Source organism: Cyprinus carpio, chromosome B16 (assembly GCF_018340385.1).
Source record: "Cyprinus carpio isolate SPL01 chromosome B16, ASM1834038v1, whole genome shotgun sequence".
NCBI lineage: Eukaryota > Metazoa > Chordata > Actinopteri > Cypriniformes > Cyprinidae > Cyprinus > Cyprinus carpio.
In genome coordinates this window covers 25,463,362-25,484,754 of record NC_056612.1, presented here as the reverse complement: position 1 = coordinate 25,484,754, position 21,393 = coordinate 25,463,362, and the positions used below count along the sequence as shown (strand labels likewise).

The window sequence follows — 21,393 nt, the reverse complement described above, 5'->3', positions numbered from 1 at the left end:
GCGTTCCTTATGGCCTCTCACTGAATAAAGCCTTCTGCTCTGTGATCACTTAGCGTATGAACTGCAGAGGTGTCCGGATCCGCGGCCCTTTCGGAACGGAGTGGTGATTGGCAGTGATTTTGGAGTGGGCATGACCATCTCGTTCCAGTGTCTGCCGGGATACACGCTGCTGGGCGAAGCGTCGCTCACGTGTCTGCATGGCATCAGCCGCAACTGGAACCATCCTGTGCCTCGCTGTGAAGGTACAGAGCCCATCTTACAGAAAACCAACTTTTAATTAAACTGTCATGTTTTGTAGATTCTATGAGATGTTCAGGGGAAAATATGGACCATTTATGGAGGCAGGACTTTAGCGGTGAACTAGGCTTATCACCTTTTTATGTCACTGCATTATTGCTTGTTGCAGCTGTATGTAAGGCATAGCAATTCTCCACAAATTGCTGATTGTGTTTTGATTTTATTTGTCCTCCGTCAGCACTTTGCGGGGGTAATATCACGGCCCTCAATGGGACCATCTACTCTCCGGGCCACCCGGCTGACTACCCCAATCTTAAAGACTGCATATGGAGCATCCGAGTGCCTCCAGGCAACGGCATCCACATCAACTTCACCGTGCTCAACACCGAGCCCATCTATGACTACATCACCATCTGGTAGGACTTCTGCGAGCGTTTTATAAGAACTTCTCACCTAAAGACTTGCATCTGGTGTCATATAACAACATGAGTGTTATTCTCACAAAATAACATTGGGTTTAGGAAAGAGATTGACCAAATTTTAATTAAAATTTTTTTACTGATACCAATTATTTTGTTTCAGAGACTGATCATCGACATGCATGAACTATTTTAATCAAATTCATAATTGCTTTTCTTGATAGTTAGATCCCGTAACAATGAAAATAATTTAGACTAAAACCTTTAGACTGAAAAACAAAAACTGCATAATTTTTTTCTTTCTTTCTTTCTTTCTTTCTTTCTTTCTTTCTTTCTTTCTTTCTTTCTTTCTATTTAAATTAAGTTACATTTTTATTAGACTGAAAAACAAGCCTTTATTGATTGATTTCTGTTTTGTCTTTAAATTCTGATTACACAATATTTTTTTCTATATTTTGATGACAACAACAACAATTATGTACTATATGATGACAACAACAAATAATAATAATAATAATAATAATAATTATTATTAGTAGTAATATTTTTTATTATGTAATGTTAATAAATATATTAATAATAGTTATTTTGATAATAATAATAATAATTTATTTTTTTCTTTCTTTCTTTCTTTCTTTTTTTTCTTTTTTTTTATTTTATTTCTTTTTTTACATTTTTACATTTTAAATGAATAATTATAGTAAGCCTTTATAGATTGATTTACTGATTGTTTTTAAATATTCAGTGATTAACAATATTTTATATGCACTATATTTTTTGATAACAACAACAAATTATAATAATAATAATTATTATTATTATTGTTATAATGCATTGTTAATAAAAATATTAATAATAGTTTCTTTCTATTTAAATTAAGTTACATTTTTACATTTTAAATGATATTATAGTAACCCTTTATAGATTATTTGATTTACTGATTTTTTTTATATATTGATTTGATTATATTTTTTTTGTATTATATTTTTTTTTTGATTTAAATATACAAATTATAATAATAATAATTATTATTATTTTGATTTACTTAATAATAATAATAGTTACTTTTCCATGTAATATAACCAATTACATAAGGTAATTATTAACCATTACATAATAATAATAATAATAATAATAATAATAATGGAACTTGTTGGACAAAACCAAGATAAAAAATAAATATATTGCACAATATTATATAATAATATAATGTTATTATAATTAGTAGTAGTAGTAATATTGTGAAAGTTTATTTTCATCTTTGTTTTGGATGATGTATAACGGTTTCAAGTATAAGTTCAAGTATTTTTCACGTGAGATGAAATAAAACCACTGTTGCGTGTTGTTGGGTGCTACTGTTCAGAAATCAAATGATGCCATTATCAGTAAAAAGAATTAGTTACCAAGTGTGAGTTTAGAGAAGTGTAAAAAAAAAAATCAGTCAAATCGATTACCTGCCCATGTCTAGTTTTGGATTTATCAAAATGATTTGTCAGGCACTCCACCAGAGAGTTTGTCCTTGTCCATGAAAAATGCATTTGTGCTAATGCTGCTAAGCTGAGGCTTACGTAACACTTTATTTTAGTTTTTTATCTGTTTAGTTTCACACATTTCTCTTATGCTTTTCCATCTTCCATATATTTCCTCCTTGACTGAACATTAATGCTGAAGTGCCAAGCGGCTGGTGCGAAAGCAAAATGTAGACGCTTGTGTTCACGTCATAGAAAATAGGATTTTTCTTGCTTTTCTGAAATATAACTGTTTGATGTACTTTGTATAAGTCCTTCCCCACTAACGCCTCATTCAAAAATCATAAACACAATAATGTATGACCTCCCACATTTACATATCAATGCATATTCAAAGCTCAGTGCAATTGTTACTCATTTTTCATGCAAAGTAATTTGCATACAGAGGTCTTCAAGGTACAATAGCAAAACCAGCCTGTTTAATTTCCAGGGTCAGAGCAAGAGAGCAAAATTTGTTGAGTAAGATGAAATTTGGTGCAAGGAGGACACATATATACATATACAAAAAGTACATCAAAATCATCTTCAAACTGTTTCTCTGCCATAACAGTAGTTCATCTGAAAGGGAAAACTGACCATAGAAGACGAGTTTATGCCAGAGATGCCTGAATTTGTCCCATTATGACTTTTGATTTGACCGGCCATGTCATATCACAAAGGAGGAATCTTTTTATATATATATATATATTCTTTTTATATTTTATAGATAACTTTTTTTTTGCATTAAAAATAAATGTTATTATGTAAAAATATAAGTGGATTTTAATTCAAATAATTTAATCATTTAAAAAAATACAATTAATTCTACAATTTTAATAAATTGAAAACCGTTAAAAAAAATGCACAATGTCATGAAGTAATTTGTTTATATTATTTATTTATTTATTTTGTAATGTGTATGTATTATATATAGATATAATATATAGATTATATATATATATTTATATATTATATTATATATATATATTACATCTTTGAAAATACTTGGATATAATGCAACATTTACTTTTGGCCCACAGCCCTCAAATCAAGTTTGATTTTTGGCCCTTTGTATTAAAAAAATCTGGCAACCTGTCATTATTCAGCTCAGTTCAGTTCAATATCAGTCTCAATGTTGCAAAATTCACCAAATATGATTCATCAAATTAAACTGATTCAGCTCTAAAGCTGCTCTTTAGAAGACATTATCCATAGAGTCATTAACCACCTCAATTCAGTACAAGTTTTGTTCTGTTTCGATTGGTTTCAGTGTTGTCAAATCAATATTACTGGAAACTTGATAATAAAGTGATCATAACGATTGCACTTTCATTATCTAGCAAAAGTATTTTGCATAACCTTAATAGAAACTGTTATTTGCATACACTAAATGAGACGTCATTATGAACAACGTTATATAAAAGTTTTCTGTAACTAATGGTGTTACAGATTTTGAGAAGCAAGGTCATTTTGTATGCTTTGCAGAGTCACCATTCAGCCTGTTTATTCAGGGTTTAGAAGCCCGACTGACACACACTGCAGAGAAGAGACGTCTGCTGTCCTGTTTTCATAAACATGCTTTATAAGATCCCGACATGCACCCGCCAGACGTGGGAGGGTGACTTATGGAGAGTATTATATCAGCAAACAGAAGAAGTCAAAGAAGGTTTTTAATGTTTCATATCTGGGTTTGAACAGATCTACTGTCTCCCTTAGGGACGGCCCTGATCAAACATCCCCACAGATCGGTCAATTCAGCGGCAGCTCACCTCAGGAGGCCGTTTCCAGCACGTCCAATCGCATCCTGCTCAAGTTCCACAGTGACTTCAGCACCAGCGGATTCTTTCTTCTGCGTTACCATGGTGAGCAGAATCTTGCGCAGTTTCGCTTCCTCTTTCACGATGGCTTAGTTCGCTTATAGTTGTTTATTGTCAGCTTGATTATCCAGGCTTATTCCCTCACACCCACAGAACGTGTTACTTATGCCGTACGTATGCTGAGGCGAGCCGTGAACGTACATACATTCAACCCAAACTGTGGCATGAAATTGCATTAGGAACCTTCTGGATTGTGTGCCTTCAAACGCCTGTCTAGCGTGTCACGTTGCTGCTTTCTGGCCCCTTGTTTTTTGTTTTACTGCAAGGGCTAGAAATTGCATTACTTGTTTCTTCAGAAAATGGCTTCGATTATTGCAGCTGCCACATTCCGATGGCGCTGTAATGTGTTTGGAAACTTCCATCATCCGTAATAACAGCCATTTCTGAACGAGCAGGTGTGGAAACATATGCATTCGGCTTCTAAGGCAGCATCCTAGCTGTTATGGAACCTGAACAGTGATGATTTGATATGCTCTACATAGTGTGCATCATACAAAACAGATGCACTCTTCGTATGGAGACTGAAAAAATGTATTTGCATTTAGCATCCAACACACTACTCGAGCATAAAAATGCATTGGTTTTAATTAGTAATGGCTTCAGTGTTGTCAGTGCTTTTTGGTTTTGATTGAAATACAAGTATGTTTTTGATGTAAATACCTCCCGACTTGGATTTATTTCACTTTTTAAAAAAGTTACATTCAATGCTGCTTTAAAATGTGTCCAGTTGCAATAATCTTTGTGTATGATGCTTTGTAATTCTATCAATGTAGGTGGATCACTAGGTTATGGAATAGCTTTTAACAGAGGAAATAGTATCTGAACACCACGGATGACCTTTGAACCCCATCGGTTTTCTCTAATCTATTTTGCAATTGTGATGGGAGACCGTTATTCAATTAAGCACGTTAAATATCTGTGTTAGCATATTTTCTGCTGATGCTTTTGTAGTTCACCAATAAACCAATACAGCATAAGGAAGTTATGTCAAATGCTGCAAAGCACAAAGCTGATTAGAATTTTAAAAGCGAATAAAATAAGATAGTCGTGGTCCCAGAGCTGCCAAAATGCCCATTCTCCAGTTTAAAATTGCCTTTAATGTGTTAGCATAGTAACAGCTGAGTTTCTCAGCATTCAGAGTGTTTCTGAGTGTCCCGTGTTTCCCCAATGGTGAATTCTAAATGAAATGTGTTTGTTGGTGTTGGCGTTGAACAATATAGAGGTCATTTAGCTCTTCGGTAGCTGGTGAATCTTTATGATGTTAAGATACTGAGATGATTTGCTGGATCTTACCTATATTAAAAAGGTGCATAAATTCATTTAAAAAAAAAAAAAAAACCTTAACTCTATATATTCATCTTCTTTGCATTTGTTTATTGTGTCGGCAGTTTGCATAAATCTTTTCTACAGAAAGTGTATAAAATAAATGATTTGTATGTAATATTGGCTTTTAATCATTACAGCAAATTATTAGCTAATTAAAGTGTTACATGTATAATGAATAATATTACACTAAAAATCTATTTATTATTATTATTATATTATTATTTATCCAGGAGTATAAATGTATTAATCTTCGTTGTATTGATTCATTGTGTCGGCAGGTTGCATAAACAAAATTCCCCCCTTTTTTTTTTTCTTAAGAAAATGTACAAATATATGTTCCATTCTGCCATTTTCACCCATATTATATTATATATATATTATTTATATATATATATATATATATATATATCTTATATATATATATATATATATATATATATATATATAGCTGTTTACCATTAGTAATTACAGGAAAATTATTACATTTATTAGCAAATTATTTAAAAATTATAACATAAATAAATATGCACAGTACACACAGATATATTATGTATCTAATTTTTTTTATTTTAAATGTGATTAATCGTTTTGACAGCACACTAGATATATATATATATCTGTGTGTGTATATGTGTATACATGTATTATACAGTACAGTACATATATATTATATATTATATATTATATATACATATATATATATAATATGGTGTGTGTGGTGTGTGTGTGTGTGTGTGTATTACAGTACAGTACATTATTATTATTATTATTATTATCACTTTAACTACGTATCAATCTTCAGGATTATAAACAGGATGCATAAACACAATTTTTTCTTTGTAAAATATAAAAAAATATTTTTCCATGCTGTCATTTTGCTAATATTTTATATTTAGTATTTGCCATTAATAATTACTGAAAATTACTACAGTTGAAAATGAATTATTTTAATATCATAACAAAACTTTTTTTTTTTTTTTTTAATAATGGTTTAAAAGCAATTTTGCATAAATGAACTGGTCACTGAATTTGGAAATCATTTCCTTATATTTATTACCACACAACAACATGAAGTTCGCATAAACTGTTCTTAACATTTGTGAATTATATGTCTTAGTGAGGGCGTACAACATAATTTACTGCTCAACATATTATGTCTTGAAATGATGTTACATCACAACATACACAAATAGAAGGTTCTTAATGCATATGATTCTCTTTTAGAAACTCGTACAATTAGACATTGTTATAATTGTAAGGTATAATCGGTGTTGGCGAGGTAGATGCTATGACCCTTAATTATGATTCATACTTTGCATCGGCGGTGTCTAATTTGGTTGTACGTTTAGAAAAAACTTGGTTGACAGGTGTGATGATATAAGATGTAAGTGTGTGGGTTGTATTCAAAGCGTTATCACTTAACCAGCAGCTAAACATCACGTTTCTTACTCATCTCATTCCCTTCACAGCTTACCAACTTCGTGTCTGTCAACCTCCCCCACGTGTCGCCAACGCAGAGATCCTGGCTGAAGATGATGAATTTGAAATTGGTAAGACTGCAGAGCGTTTGATGATCATCTGTTTGCATAGATTTATCACGCATCGAGACGCTCCCAAGGTGCCCACCTTCGCAATGCAGCGTTTCTTATTTAATGTGAAAGAAAATGCCCCTTTCTGTGGGGAAAATAACACCCGACGCTCTGCATTTGTCATCATTACTGTCACAAGCATGCAAGCGGTCAGGTCTTAATTAGCTAATGTGTTGTTGAGTGCTAGTTGTAGTGGAAAAGCAAAGATCTTTGTGTGTAATTACTCAACAGGAGACATCATCAGGTACCGCTGCCTGCCGGGCTTCACGCTGCTCGGGAGCGAGATCTTGACCTGTAGGTTGGGTGAGCGACTGCAGATGGATGGTCCTCCTCCGGTCTGCCAAGGTTAGTTTGGCAGCACATCCAGCACACTGTCTCATTTGTGTCCGTGCTCTTTCTGTTTGTATGTCTCACGTCGTTAGCTCTGCCGCTAGTTGTTAGGCTCTTTTGGACTTCCGGATGAAGGAAAGCGCAGTACACCATTGTGAGACATTGTGTTTAAAGGGGTCATGTGATGCGATTTCAAGTTTTCTTTCTCTTTGGAGTGTTACAAGCTGTTCGTCAATAGATAAGATCCCTAAAGTTGCAAAGACTAAAGTCTCAAACTCAAAGAGATATTCTTTATAAAAGTTAAGACTCGTCCACGCCCTCCTAAAATGCCTCGTTCAAACACGCTCCCACATGTCTACGTCACTGTGTAGAAAGATTTGCATATTACCGCCTAATTATTCACGCGAAGAAAGAAGGCATACCGTTTTTCTCGCTGTTGCCGAGAGTCATGTCACATTTTACTTTTAGTGAGAACAAGCAAATTACTGCAAATCACAGGAAACTTGTCATGTTGGGTAAAAGTAAATTATGAGGCAAGAAACTTTGATTATAATGTTGACATGATAAGTGCTCTTCAGGGGGAAAAAATGAAATAAAATGATAAAGTGAAAAATGGTCTCTTTAGGGAGTTGCATAAGCATAGAACATGGTGACAATGTCATGCAATCAGTTTGTTCTGTATGTGCAGTTGATTTGTCAGATGGTTCATTTGAAAAACATGCCTACCTGCATTTTTGCAAAATGTAAAAACATTCCAATACAATTAGCGATTTACAGCTAAAATTAACATTTGTAGTGATAAAACAACTATTTTTATTCCTTATTCACACCAATTATGATTACGGGGCCAGATTATCAATCAATAAAGATTTTTTTCCCACAATTCCTTGCCCAAGTTTGAAATAATGAATAATATGTAAACTAATACATTTTGATGCTTGCATCACAAAACCAGCTCCGAATGTGGCTTTTCTGATGTAGTAGACTTGCTTGGAAGCGCACCTAATATAAGAATAGTGAAAAACACAATATAAAGGTTCAGAGACTTGTAGAAGCATAAGAAAATGTCACGTTTGCTTGAGCTTTATGTATGCTGACACTTTTAATTAGGCTTAGGATCAGGTATAGTGTAGGTGGTATGTTATTTTCAAATGCATTAATCTATTAGCATCACATTCTTCCGTGATACGTGCAACAAACAGTTCAATTAAAAGTTGCCGGTAAAACGTTCATCTGTTCCTGATAAAACTAAACACTGTTTTAGTGCCATTTTCACTTTGAAAGTGTCACGAAACATTCAGAAAGAAACATACTGTGATATAATTTTGCAGAAGTGTTACCAGAGACACGTTTTTCTGTTGAGCATGGGTTGGTTTTTGCACTATTTAACACATGGTCATTTGGTTTTACTTCTTAGTGCAATGTCCTGACAGTGAAGTCCTGTTCGACTCGACGGGCGTAATCCTGAGTCCAGGTTATCCGGACAGCTACCCCAACCTTCAGATGTGCTCCTGGATGATCAACGTGGAGAAGGGCTACAACATCACACTGCACTTTGAACTCTTCCAGACGGAGAAAGAGTTTGATATTCTAGAGATCTTTGATGGTGGGTTTGAATTATTCCTCATATTCAGGCATCATCTGACAGCCCGTGCAACTGTGTCCCTGAATATTACAGTCATTATTCTCTGGCCTGTCGTAACTGACGCTTTTCTTGGAAATTTGAAATGAAATTTGGAGCCTTGGGAATGTGTTTGAGAAATAGCGGAGTTGCTTTTTTAGACCCATGACCATTACGAGAGAAATATTTCCTATTCCCCTTAAAAAACTCATTTAGAACCAGCAGACATGCAAAATGCTGGAAAGATTCAAGTATTTCTTGATACCGAGGCAATGGCAAAGACAATTCGAAATACATTCAGAGTGTTATTAGCGCTAATTACTTAAGTGCTTGCAATCAGCAAATTGCCCTGTTACTCATCATTGATTGGATGCTCATTAATGCCCATGGCATTTGCAGAGCCCCAGTGGAATAGGAAGTGAGAAGCAATACCAATTTCCTTCTCTCAGGCCAGATTTTGTGTTCATGTTTTGCAGCAAAGTGATTTTTGGAGCTCTTTCCCTAGTGTCTAAAACTAAATCGGCTGAATCCCATCGGATGGACATTTCCACATGATGGATTTATTCTGAGAAATCTTCTTTGCTCATTGCCACATATGGAAACTAATTGTTAAAGAAATAGTCCCCCACAAAAATGAAATTTGCTGGAAATGTACTCCCTCAATGTTTCTTCATTGTAACAGATTTTGAGAAATTCAGCATTTCATCACTTGCTCTGCAGTGAATGGGTGCCGTCAGAATGAGAATCAAAACAGCTGATAAAAACATCACAATAATCCACAAGTAATCCACACCACTCCAGTCCATCAATGGCCAGAAGTGAAAGTTTAAAGTTAAAATGCCCTAATGATGATTTTTTTTCTTTTTTTCTTTTAAATGCACAGCTTTTCACTTCACATAATGCTAATTGATGGACTGGAGTCATGTGGATTACTTGTGGATTATTGTGATGTTTTTATCAGCTGTTTGGTCTCTCATTCTGACGGCACCCATTCACTGCAGAGCATCCATTTGTGAGCAAGTGATGTAGAAATGCTAAATTTCTCTAAATCTGTTCAAACTCGTCTACGCCTGAGGGTGAGTAAATTTTCATTCTTTAGTAAACTGTTCCTTTAAATTTTGAAAATGCTGCATTGATTCTGGTAGAATGTCAAAATCGAACCATCAGTGATGACATAATTGAATTCTGAATTGCATTCGGTATCTTAAATTTGCAGTTTGCAAACTCCTTGTACATAACTTTAAGAGCATTTATTTGCTAATTTATTTACATTGGAAATGCAAATGTGCTTTATTTGGTTTTATTTTTTGCAGGACCAAATATTTACAGTCAGAGCCTGGCTGTGTTGAGCGGAGATCAAAGTGTGCCCTTCAACATCACCACCACAGGTCACCAACTGTTTCTCCGCTGGTCATCAGATCACGGCACCAACAAAAAGGGCTTTCGTATCACTTACGTGGGTGAGTATCAAAGTATGTATCCCCGATTGGTAATTCCTTTCAGTTCTATGTGTGTCTCTCGTGACCTTTTGTCTGTCCTGCCCATGACACGTTCGTCCAAGTCTGTGTCCCATCTGTCCATGTGTTTGTGTCCAAATGTTTGTGTATTTGTAACTTTGGAGTCAGGAAATGTAAAAGAAGTTGCCTAAAATTATTATGAAGAATGTAATATAATTATTTTTTTTTTTAAGTTTATTTTGTATGTAAGTTGTTAGTGTTTTTTAAATCATGCTTTTTGTGGAATATAAGGAAAACTGGTGTTGAACTGCCACACTAGCCAGATACCAGCCACATATTTTATGTAAATTCTGGGGCAGTGCATAAATAACATGCTCGATGCAAACACCAAGATACAAATACAATTTCCAAAATGTGCATAAAAATCCACACTTGAGGTAGATATATGTGCATGCACTATCACATCAGATAGCTCACGTTAGAAATAGAAAATAACCACATTGCATTACCAAATATCAGTATTCTCTTATAAATATATAAATTGCAATACAAAACTCCAGATCCAGGTTAAATTCTGTATACATAAGGAGAACTTGTTTAGTTACATGTTTTTTGTGTGAGATGTGTTTTTAATGTATACAGAAAACGTAAACAGAAAATAACCACAATGCATTACATATCAGTATTTCCTAAAAAAAAAAAAAGTATTTCAGTTGCAATTATAAACTCCAAATCTACATGCTAAATTCAGTATACATGAGATGTGGAGGAGAACTCATGAAATCATGGTTTCAATTAGACCTGAATTGAGCAGAAAGTGCCTGTCGCTGCATGTGGGATGTGCATGAAGCACAAAAGTGTGTTTTCAAACATGGGTAAATAGTTCACTCCATTTTTTTTTTTTTTTGTTGAAGATGATGATGATTTGAATTTGTTGTGTGAATTTGTTGTGTTTAGGTTAATTGATGAACAAGAAGTGTAAAAGAAGCCACACGCTGCTTTTAGATCCTCCCGGGAAACATTCAAAAGTTGTAATTATGATGTGAAAGAATAAAACACAGTAGATGCATTGTGCAATTTCATATTCCTTTTTCACTGACAGACACAGATTGTTTTTTGTTTTTTTTTTTAGTGCTAAAGCATCAAAACAAAAAGCAAAAGATGCACACTTGTGCACTTGATGTGTTTTTCAGTGTATTTATCCATTCTCATGCTACCACAGAGAATGATGGGAAATGTAGTTTTGCTGCTAATGCCTCATAATCTTTCTAGAATACCTCAATAATTTTATTTACACGTCATATTGTGCCAACAATATGAAGAAAAAAAAAATCTGGGCTCAAAGTTTCCCGCTGGTGGTAATTTTTAAATATGATAATTGTAACAAGAGTTGAAGGCACAATTAGAGTAGAAATATTTAGTAAGACTTTATTGTATAATATAATATGTAATTATTATATATATTGATTACAAAGTTCCCGCTGGTAATTCTTAACTTGTAAATATGATAATTGCAACAAGACTTGAAGGCACAATTAGATTAGAATTATTTAGCACTTTATTGTTATTTTTATTTATAATGTAATATATATAATATATTATATATATATATATATATGATACTATATATATATTGGTGTATAGATTGAAAAAGGGGAAGATGTTTAAAATGTCATGATTATACAATAATGATTTTAATGATTGTTGTAAAGTGTTGCCAATTATTCTTCTGTGATAATGATGATGCTGATGTGCTGAGTAAATATTGTGTGAGAGTTTAATGATCCGTGCTATCATCTGTAGCGATGTACTGCAGCACCCCAGACTCGCCGCAGCATGGTTTTGTTGTCAGCCAGACGGGTTGAAAAGTGTAGAGGGTGGTGCGTTTGGCCTTTGATACGTGGTTATAGGGTAAAATATGGCCGTCTGCAGGAGAACTGAGTTCGGTTATCTGGCCTGGGACTCATCTGTGCCCGCATGTCAAGGTGTTGTCTTCATTATATTTTCTTGAGTCTATAAAAATTGCATTTGCTTGAGTTGACTGCCAAGGCTAATTTAACTGACAATAACTTGTGCTTAGGTATTGTTTGATTTAACCTTTACTGGCAAAGCTCAAAGCTCCATATTCTACTTTTTAACATTTTTTGCTCCATCAAGGACATTATATTTTATGCATATATAATATAGACCTATAGAAAATTGTTGTTTTGTTTTCCTATAACAAATATTAGAACAGCAGAAGTGCTGTCTGGGGAGATTTTAGCACTATGAAAAAATAAAGGAACAGAAGGTTCAAGATAGCAGGACCTCATTGTGTTATAATTCTAGAAACAGTCCAGGAGCAGAATCTGCTGAAGAAAGAAGATAAATGAACATATTTGAAGGCCATTTTTTTTAGGTTTTGAATTAGAAGTTTTTGAAACAGTGGACTGGTGCTTGCTAGATAAGAGATTGCCAAGTCAATATTAATATAATAAGCATAAATTTAAAAAGGGATTCACCCATAAATGAAATGAAAAACATGAGTAGATAACAGATCTAACAAATTTCTATTCTGGGTGAACTATTTTTCTAAGTTTTGTATATTTAGGTAATTAATTCTTCTGAAGACACTAATATTCTCAGCTGTTTTTGTTTTTGTTGACATTCATTAGCGAGTATCAAGGAAACAACTGCATTACTAGAATATCTGATACGCTTCTTTCCAGATGTGGCATTTTGTGCTCATTATGAATGTTATTGAGATTGAATTGTTGTGCAGGCCGTGTCAGATGCCAGCATCACTGATCAATCGTCTCTTTGTTTTCTGCTAATTAATACGGCTGAATGAGGTTTGCTTTCTGCTTAGGTTTTATTAGCATTAATACGAGCGCTGTTGTTTTGTTGGGTTTATTTGATTAGAATTTTAGCACTCAGTAATTGGACAACGTATTATGTTTCATCGCTGTATTGATTCCACTTTCAGCAACCTCCAGCACCTTTTCTATTTGTTTAATTACACTTTTTTTCATGCTGGTTAATTACAGCCTTGTTTGCTTGCACATGACCATGTTTAGCCCTTCCATTCCACGTGTGGACTTGATGAGGTCAAATACACTGACGAGTCACTCCTGCTATGTGTTGTTCTTGTAATTTAAGAAAGCATTTTTGTAAAAGCATGAATTTTATCAGTTAGCTTTAATAATAACTTGATTATTTAAACAATTTCAAGGTGAATACAAATAAAGAGCTAAAGTGATGGACTGTCAGTTATTTACATGAAGACGTTTTGAAGTCAGTTTTGATATTTACCTTTTGAAATGTTCTTTTTCTCTGATTTTATCAAACATGGATATTTTAGAGTGACATAAACCCACTAACATCACAGCATTCAACAAATCCTCTTCTAATATTTACTAATGTTTCTTTTGCCTTTTGCTTCTTCTTGTCATTAAGAAACTGGATTTTACTAAGTTAAGGGATTTTATGACACATTTGGCAGACCTTAAGAAAGTTGGTTGACTAGTTGTTTAGACAGTCCACCGACTAGTTGATTTTGGTTGTTTTGCACATCCTGGTCTCAGTGGAGAAAGTGTTAATTCAGAGGGAACTGAATCAATGGCATTGACCTCACCTGCCCTCATATGCTGGAAAACTAGCCACATAAGGTGTGTGTGCATCAATGCTTGGATCCAATTACTTGTGGAATTGGCTTTTGTGGATAGGTTAACGAGGAATTGATATTAACGAACTGCCATTGTAAAGGGAAGTATCTGTATTGGAGTTGCTTGGATGGACATTTCTCAACCCTTGTTCTGTGCTGAAAATCTTTGACCTAATTTGGGATTCCTGGTCAAAAATGAACGGCCTTTTAAAAATCACTTAGAAATCTATTACTATGTTATATTATTACCAAATCTCGGGTTTAATCTTTTTGTCAACTTGTTTTCTTATAATTAGCACAGTTTTTATATTGATTTTATGAATGGATTGATTGTAGGCCTCATTGATCTGAACTTATGCAACTCAGTTTTTGAGTGAAAAAAAAAATAAACATTATTTGTGGATAGTTTTGGCAATGTTCACACAGGTGTATAATTTTAAATCAGTGAGGCCTACAATCAATCAGCTCCAAAAAGAAATATAAAACCTGTGCTAATTGAAAGAAAACAAGTTGACAAGAAGATTAAATCCAAGATTTGATGATAATATAGCCTAATGAGAAATTTGTAAGCAATTTTTTTGAGGCAACTGGAATAAGAAATACAAATATTATCATGTGTAAGCAAAGTCACTAAGTTTTAATCCAACATAGTAACATTAACAATCATTTTCAGCAGGACAAAAAAAAATCACAACATGAGGGTTAATTCTACATATATTCTAAAATTCTACACATTAGATATTTCTATTTCTGTTTCTAAACTGGCTTAAACTAACTGTATCTTATACTTAATCTCTAATTTTATTTTTATTTATCTTTTTGTTGGATTTATTTGAACAATGAATTTTTATCTTGCATGCTAGCACATTCGGCAATCAAGCTCTTTCGGATTCTAATATGTGAAGATATGTATAATTTGGAGTGGACAGAATTGAAGAAGGATTGGACAAAAATTAGAAAATAATTCTTATTGTATTCTCTGCCCTTGAGAGATCTGTTCTTCAGATGTCAAGTAAACTGTATTATATAAGACTCGGGGGAAATAACAGGTTATTAAACATTCAAATTATTTGCATTTGCAGCTTCACCGTCTTTGTTTTCTCTTTTAAATCCATACTTTGGAATTCCGTTTATCCGCAAGGCGTGTAATGCAAGCCACGTATTTCCACTCTGAAGGCAGTACAGAATATATAACATGACAAGTGCATTTTCAAGCACGTTTAAAGAAATGATGCAGTGCAGATGCAGTTTTTTTGCAGAAGTTCTGCAAGAACTGCTAACATAAAGAGAATCCAGTTTGTTTTTTGTAGGATCAGTTCTACATAGGAATTGATTGTTAATTCCCAAATCCTCTGTATGCTGTTTTTCATGCAAAACAAAAGGAAGGTGAACTCATTTCATGTTCTTTGTTGAGGTTTTGAATCATAGTGAGTCTCATTTCATTGTCTTTTCTAGCTGTGTCCTGTGGGCCGCCCGTGGCCCCTGTGAATGGAGGCATGCTGGCCGCTGATTATTCAGCAGGAACACGAGCCACCTACTTCTGCAACGATGGCTTCCATCTGTCCTCTAAAGAGGTGACCAGCACCGTGTGTCAGGCTGACGGCACGTGGAGCAACCACAATAAAATCCCTCGCTGCACAGGTCAGAACAGATGTCCTGCTTTCCAATCATAAAAACATTTAAGGGTTTAAATGGTTGTATTGATTATGTCTGGTGATTATGTCAGTGTGCTATATTAAAGACCCTCATGAAATCAAAATAGAGACTAATATATATGCTAGTGCTATGAGAATGGCATTATTAATACTAGAGGGAAGCAGTAGCACGTAGATAGTCATGGTTCAAATCATGGTGAACAACAGTGTACACAACTAGCAGAGGTTAGCCAATTAATTTTTTTTTTTTTTTGAAAGAAATTGTTTTTATTCAGCAATGATGCATTAAATTGATCATAAGTTATATAAAGTTATATAAAGATATCTATAATGTTGCAAAATGTTTATTTAAAAAAAGTTCTGTTCTTTTGAACTCATCAAAGAATCCTGAAGAAAAAAAAATGTATCATGGTTTCCACAAAAATATTAATCACCACAACTGTTTTCAACAATAATAAAAATCAGAAATGTTTCTTGAGCAGCAAATCAGAATATTAGAATGATTTCTGAAGGATCGTGTGACACTGAAGACTGGAGTAATGATGCTGAAAATTCAGATTTGCATCACAGGAATAAATTACATTTTAAAATATATTCAAGCAGAAATCAGATCTTTTAAATTGCAATAATATATACTGTATTTTTCATCAAATAAATGCAGCCTTGGTGAGTTTAAGAGACTTTATTTTAAAAATCTTACTGACCCTAAACTTAAGGAGATAGTTCTCCCAAAAATAAAAATGTATAATCATTTGTTCTCCCTCAAGTTGTTCCAAACCTGTATGAATTTCCTTTGGTTGTTAAGTGCAAAAAATACATTGGATGTGACCTAGGGTGAGCACAAATTAAGATAGTTTGAAGAATGTTTGAGAATGCTGAACACAAATGAAGAATGTTGGAAACAAAACAGTTAACGGTAGCCATTGACTTCCATAGTATGGAAAACATTACTGTAGAAGTCAATGGCTACCGTCAACTGTTTGGTTACCAACATTCTTCATTTGTGTTCAGCAAATAAAGAAACTCATACAGGTTTGGAACAAATGGAGGGTAAGTAAATGATGACAGAATTTTTGCTTTTCCCTTTAACGGGTACAGTGCCAAAAAAAAAAGGCTCAGATAGAGGGTGGAAAATTGTCGTGTAAAGGTAAATTGCATTTGTAAGTGTCATACAAACATTTTAACCATGCTGCTGATTTCCTCTCAGTTGTGGTGTGTCCCAGCATTGGCTCCTTCACCCTGGATCACGGCAAATGGAGGATCGTCAATGGCTCTCGTTACGAATACGGCACTAAAGTGGCCTTTACTTGCAACACTGGCTACTACCGGCTCGGCCCCGCCCACATTCACTGTACGTCCAACGGGACATGGAGTTGGAGGAACGAGCGACCTCGCTGCAAGAGTGAGTTATGCGCTCCATTTGTTACTCAAACATTAATGCTGTACATATCATGACACGCACAATTCCCAGGCCTTGTTAGTCTGGCCGGTTTTTAAGGTCAGAACTGAGCAGACAGCAAGACTAATGATTTTGTCAATTGTGTCCTGAAGTGTGAAAGATTAGCAGCTTGTGCGGTGCTTTACTGGATGCTCAGAATCCGGGGGCGTTTTCTGCAATTTTCCTTGCGGATTTATGTGCACAATTGTGCAGAAAAGTTTTTTACTATTAAAACATGGCATAAGCAAATTAATATTAGTCTTTTTATTTTTTTAGTTTTAATTTAAAATGTTGAGTGTTCAGTTAGTTACATGCATTTTGTTTACTGTTGGATGTAACAGCTTGCCAGAAAATACTATTCATTTAGTTGGTTCATGAGGCTGAGAGACTTTTCCCATAATTAACATAAAACATTTAATAAAACATTTTAAAATAGAACATTTCCCATAATTGCCAGAAGCTGCACGAACATGAGAAAATGCATATAGCATCATTAATTTTCCATCCACAGATTTTTATTTTGGAATCAAATTAAATATGCTGGATGCAAATGTAAATAATTTTTTTTTTTTTTTTTTTTGCAAAGTACAAAGACTTGTGTATAAATTTAGCATGCACCGTTAAATTGCAAGTAATTTATTACATTTAGTGGCTTCTTTAATGGCTTCTGATTCCATTTCCATTATTATTTTTCAGCAGTTTTCCAGAATGTGATGTTTTTGTTCTCTTAAACACTTTAATTTAATATTTTTTATAAGATTCTATTTTTATATTAATTAAATTCAAAGCACTTAAATAGAAACAATTACACAAATAACACTTTTTTTGCACTTTTGTCATGGATTTGTTATGGATTTGTCAGGATATGACCAAAAAAAAGGAAATATTAAATTGTTGTAAACCTACTTTGTATTTTGCAGCTACAGTATGTCTTATGAAATCATAAGTAGTCATTTCCCAGGACACTTTATATGGTTATATGGCGGCATCACAATAATGAAACTGTATATTCTCCTCTATAAAGGCTGTTTAAAGGAATAGTTCACTCAAAAATTAAAATTTGCTGAAAATGTACTAATCTTCATGCCATCCATGAGTTTGTTTTCATTGGAGCAGATTTGGAGAAATTTAGCATTACATCACATGCTCAGCAGTGGGTCCTCTGCAGTGAATGGGTGCCATCAGAATGAAAGTCCAAACAGCTGATAAAAACATCACAATAATCCACACCACAGGACTCGCCTTTTACCCAGATGCAACGGTTTGAAGTTAAAATGCCTTAATGATGCATTTGTTTCTTACAGACTGTTTTTACTTCATAAGACATAACTGATGGACTGGAGTGGTGTGGATTACTTGTGGATTATTGTGATGCTTATCAGCTGTTTGGACTCTTATTCTGACGGCACCCATTCACTGCAGAGGATCTATTAGTGAGCACGTGATGTACTGTAATGCTTAATTTCTCCAAATCGGTTTTAATGAAGAAACAAACGCATCTACATTTTGGATGGCCTGAGTGCGAGTAAATTTCCAGCATATTTGAATTTTTGGATGAACTATTCCTTTAACATGCAATAAAAAAAATAAAAAAAACACGGCTGAATGAGCTACAGTAGGAAATCAGAGTAAATCCAGTTGTTTTGTTACTATCGTAGTCCTTCATCGGCAGGTGCCATCCTCAGATGGTGGAGTTATCAAAGTTGTGCATCTGCTGTAACTACAGACTTGATGAATGTGTTTATGGCTCCCATATGAGAGGCACAATCTAAACATTTGAGGCGCTTTATGACTGATGGCGTCTGACAGGATCCTACACCCCGGTGAGAAGACTGCGGCGTCAATTTTCAAAAACAACAACAATCAGAGTGAAGATGATAAGTTGATAACAGATGAAATGATGATGCCGCTGTGGTTTTCCTGCATCAGTAAATGCTCCTGAACAGTGTATCACACACATATATATAAAATACATCCCTGATTTCCTCTCAGCTCAAACCTTCAGCTTTTGACTCTATTTTTAGCTGGGTTTGGATGGATAAGAACAGTGTTTGCAAGGCTACTTTGAAATTGTTCCTTCCCAAGAGACAAACTACTCTTATAACCTCTTTTAAAGTAGTAGTTAGCTATTACTGGCTAGTTACATTGAAACAGTTTACGTGGCAGTATCTTTTTTAAATTTCTGTACGTTTCAGTAACATTTTGATCATAAAAAGTGATCAAATAAATTAGTTCTTATTTTAGTTAACTACTTGTTGAGATTTTGGTCTACATTTCTTCTCTAGTGTTCAAATGTCTAAACAGTCAAGCTACACTTTCAAAGGAAAACTTAGCTTTTACTAAAGCAGTTTAAAAGCTGCATCTTTTTTTTCAAATTAACAATCAGATCTCCTATGTTTCTGTAACATTTTCATCTTAAAAATAGTCAAATTTAGTTAAAGGATAAGTTCACTTCCAGAATAAAAAAAATCCTGATAAGTTTAAGGCAAAGTATCTTTTTAAATTGGTATGAGTTTGGTTTGGGGACTAATTGTGAATATTAATTTGTTGCTTATTTGCAAGCCTATGATTAACATATTGGCTGTTTATTAGTACTTGGAATGGAAAAAAATGGAGCTAATGGTTTGTTAATAGATAGAACTGGACCTTAAAATAAAGTGTGACCTTTAAATTTAACTGTCACATTTAGGTTTCTGTAACATTTTTATCGTAAAAAGTGATTAAACATAGAATTGTTTTTTACTTTTGGTTAGTCAAACTGAGATTTATCCATTTTGAAGTCAATTCTTCTTGAGATATTTTCCATTTTTATTTGCATTTCTCCTGTGGTGTTTTTTTCAAGGTTGAAACTCACAGTCATGCGTGTTTTCTAAATAATCAAGCTACTTTTGAAGAATTAGTGAGCTTTTGCTAGCTAGTTGAGTTGAAAAAGTTTAAGAAGCAATATCTTTTTCCATTTAACCATCAGATTGTTTGTTTCTGTAGCATTATCATTAAAAACTGGTCAAATGAAGACGCTTACTACTACCTTTAGTTAGTTAATCTACTTGCTATTAAATTCCGCAAATGCAACTTTGATTATTATTTGGTCTGCATTTCTTCTGGTTTTTGTTTATCAGCTGTGTAAATCACAGTCCTACGTGTTGTCTTTAAGGTGTGTGTCGATTCATTCTGTTCTCTATTGCCTTTCACTGCAGTCATTTCATGTGGAGAGCTGCCCACTCCTCCTAATGGAAAGAAAATTGGAACGCAGACAACCTTTGGAGCATCTGCTATTTTTACCTGCAACTCGGGCTACATTCTGGTGGGCTCGACTGTACGGGAATGTCTGGCATCAGGACTCTGGAGCGGGACGGGGACACGCTGTCTCGGTAACACCAGAAACCTTCTCTCTTTCAAAACACCACCACACATTACCATCCGTGTAACCTTTTAATGGAGACCGGGTCCTGAAAGGCCATATGAGGAGGTCTGTGACATTTAGTCTGGATATCCATAGCAACAGTGGGTTTCATTTTATTTATTTATTTTTTTTTTTTTGCTTTGCTTATACTGTATGCAGCACCTGTATCATCACATGCAGATAAAAGCTCTGGTATAAAGCCTAGTGAACTGCCTATGTAGGTACAGAAGCGTCATTATTATTCCTTCTTAGATATAGTCTTTTGACCTTGATGAAGAACGCAGTCCCTTAATACACTATGGTCTTTCTCAGTGGAAAAATATCCATCTAAAATGATGGAAAAGGTGAGAGAATTAAATGTCGTTTCTGATGTATTCAGAAAGTGTCATTAAATTTACATGCATTTTGTACTTTTGGCACATGCTTGTATCCAAAGATACCTACATTAAATTCAAGCTATAGGTCTTTTGAGTTCCTGCGTTCCCTGCACTGTAAAACAGCAGCTGTGGTTGCCAGAAATTCATCCTAAAATGTGAAAATGTGTCAGGTTTTGCCGAATGGGAGTTTGGTGCTTGCATATTTTTACAGCTTAAAACCATACATTTTATTAAATGATATAATGTTAATACACCAATCTACTTTAACTACCAAAATCTGGTGCACAAGGTAATACACAGAAAAATAGTTATGCAATAAACATTAAATCAAATATAATGCAAAAACACCTTAAAATACAATGCTGAAAATAAAAATAAAAAGGAACAAGACTATTTAGATAAAAATATAGAACTATGAGGTTGCAAAGGGACTTTTTCAATGTAAATTATACATTAAGTCATAGTATTTCATCATAAATTTGACAGTATTTTACAGTATTTTAAGTTACATAA

The 21,393-nt window shown here is 34.1% G+C and overlaps 1 protein-coding gene across 1 annotated transcript in view; it reads left to right on the top strand.

Annotated features, from left to right (window-relative positions):
• The window catches only part of LOC109105484 (CUB and sushi domain-containing protein 3-like), a 242,628-nt gene that overhangs the window by 165,044 nt on the left and 56,191 nt on the right, over window positions 1-21,393 (top strand). The window contains 12 exon segments of the mRNA XM_042741717.1: window positions 50-242; window positions 476-653; window positions 3,881-4,026; window positions 6,837-6,917; window positions 7,188-7,301; window positions 8,704-8,892; window positions 10,221-10,379; window positions 12,168-12,263; window positions 12,266-12,349; window positions 15,463-15,648; window positions 16,870-17,064; window positions 20,298-20,471. Coding sequence (XP_042597651.1) covers window positions 50-242; window positions 476-653; window positions 3,881-4,026; window positions 6,837-6,917; window positions 7,188-7,301; window positions 8,704-8,892; window positions 10,221-10,379; window positions 12,168-12,263; window positions 12,266-12,349; window positions 15,463-15,648; window positions 16,870-17,064; window positions 20,298-20,471 — 1,795 coding nt within the window.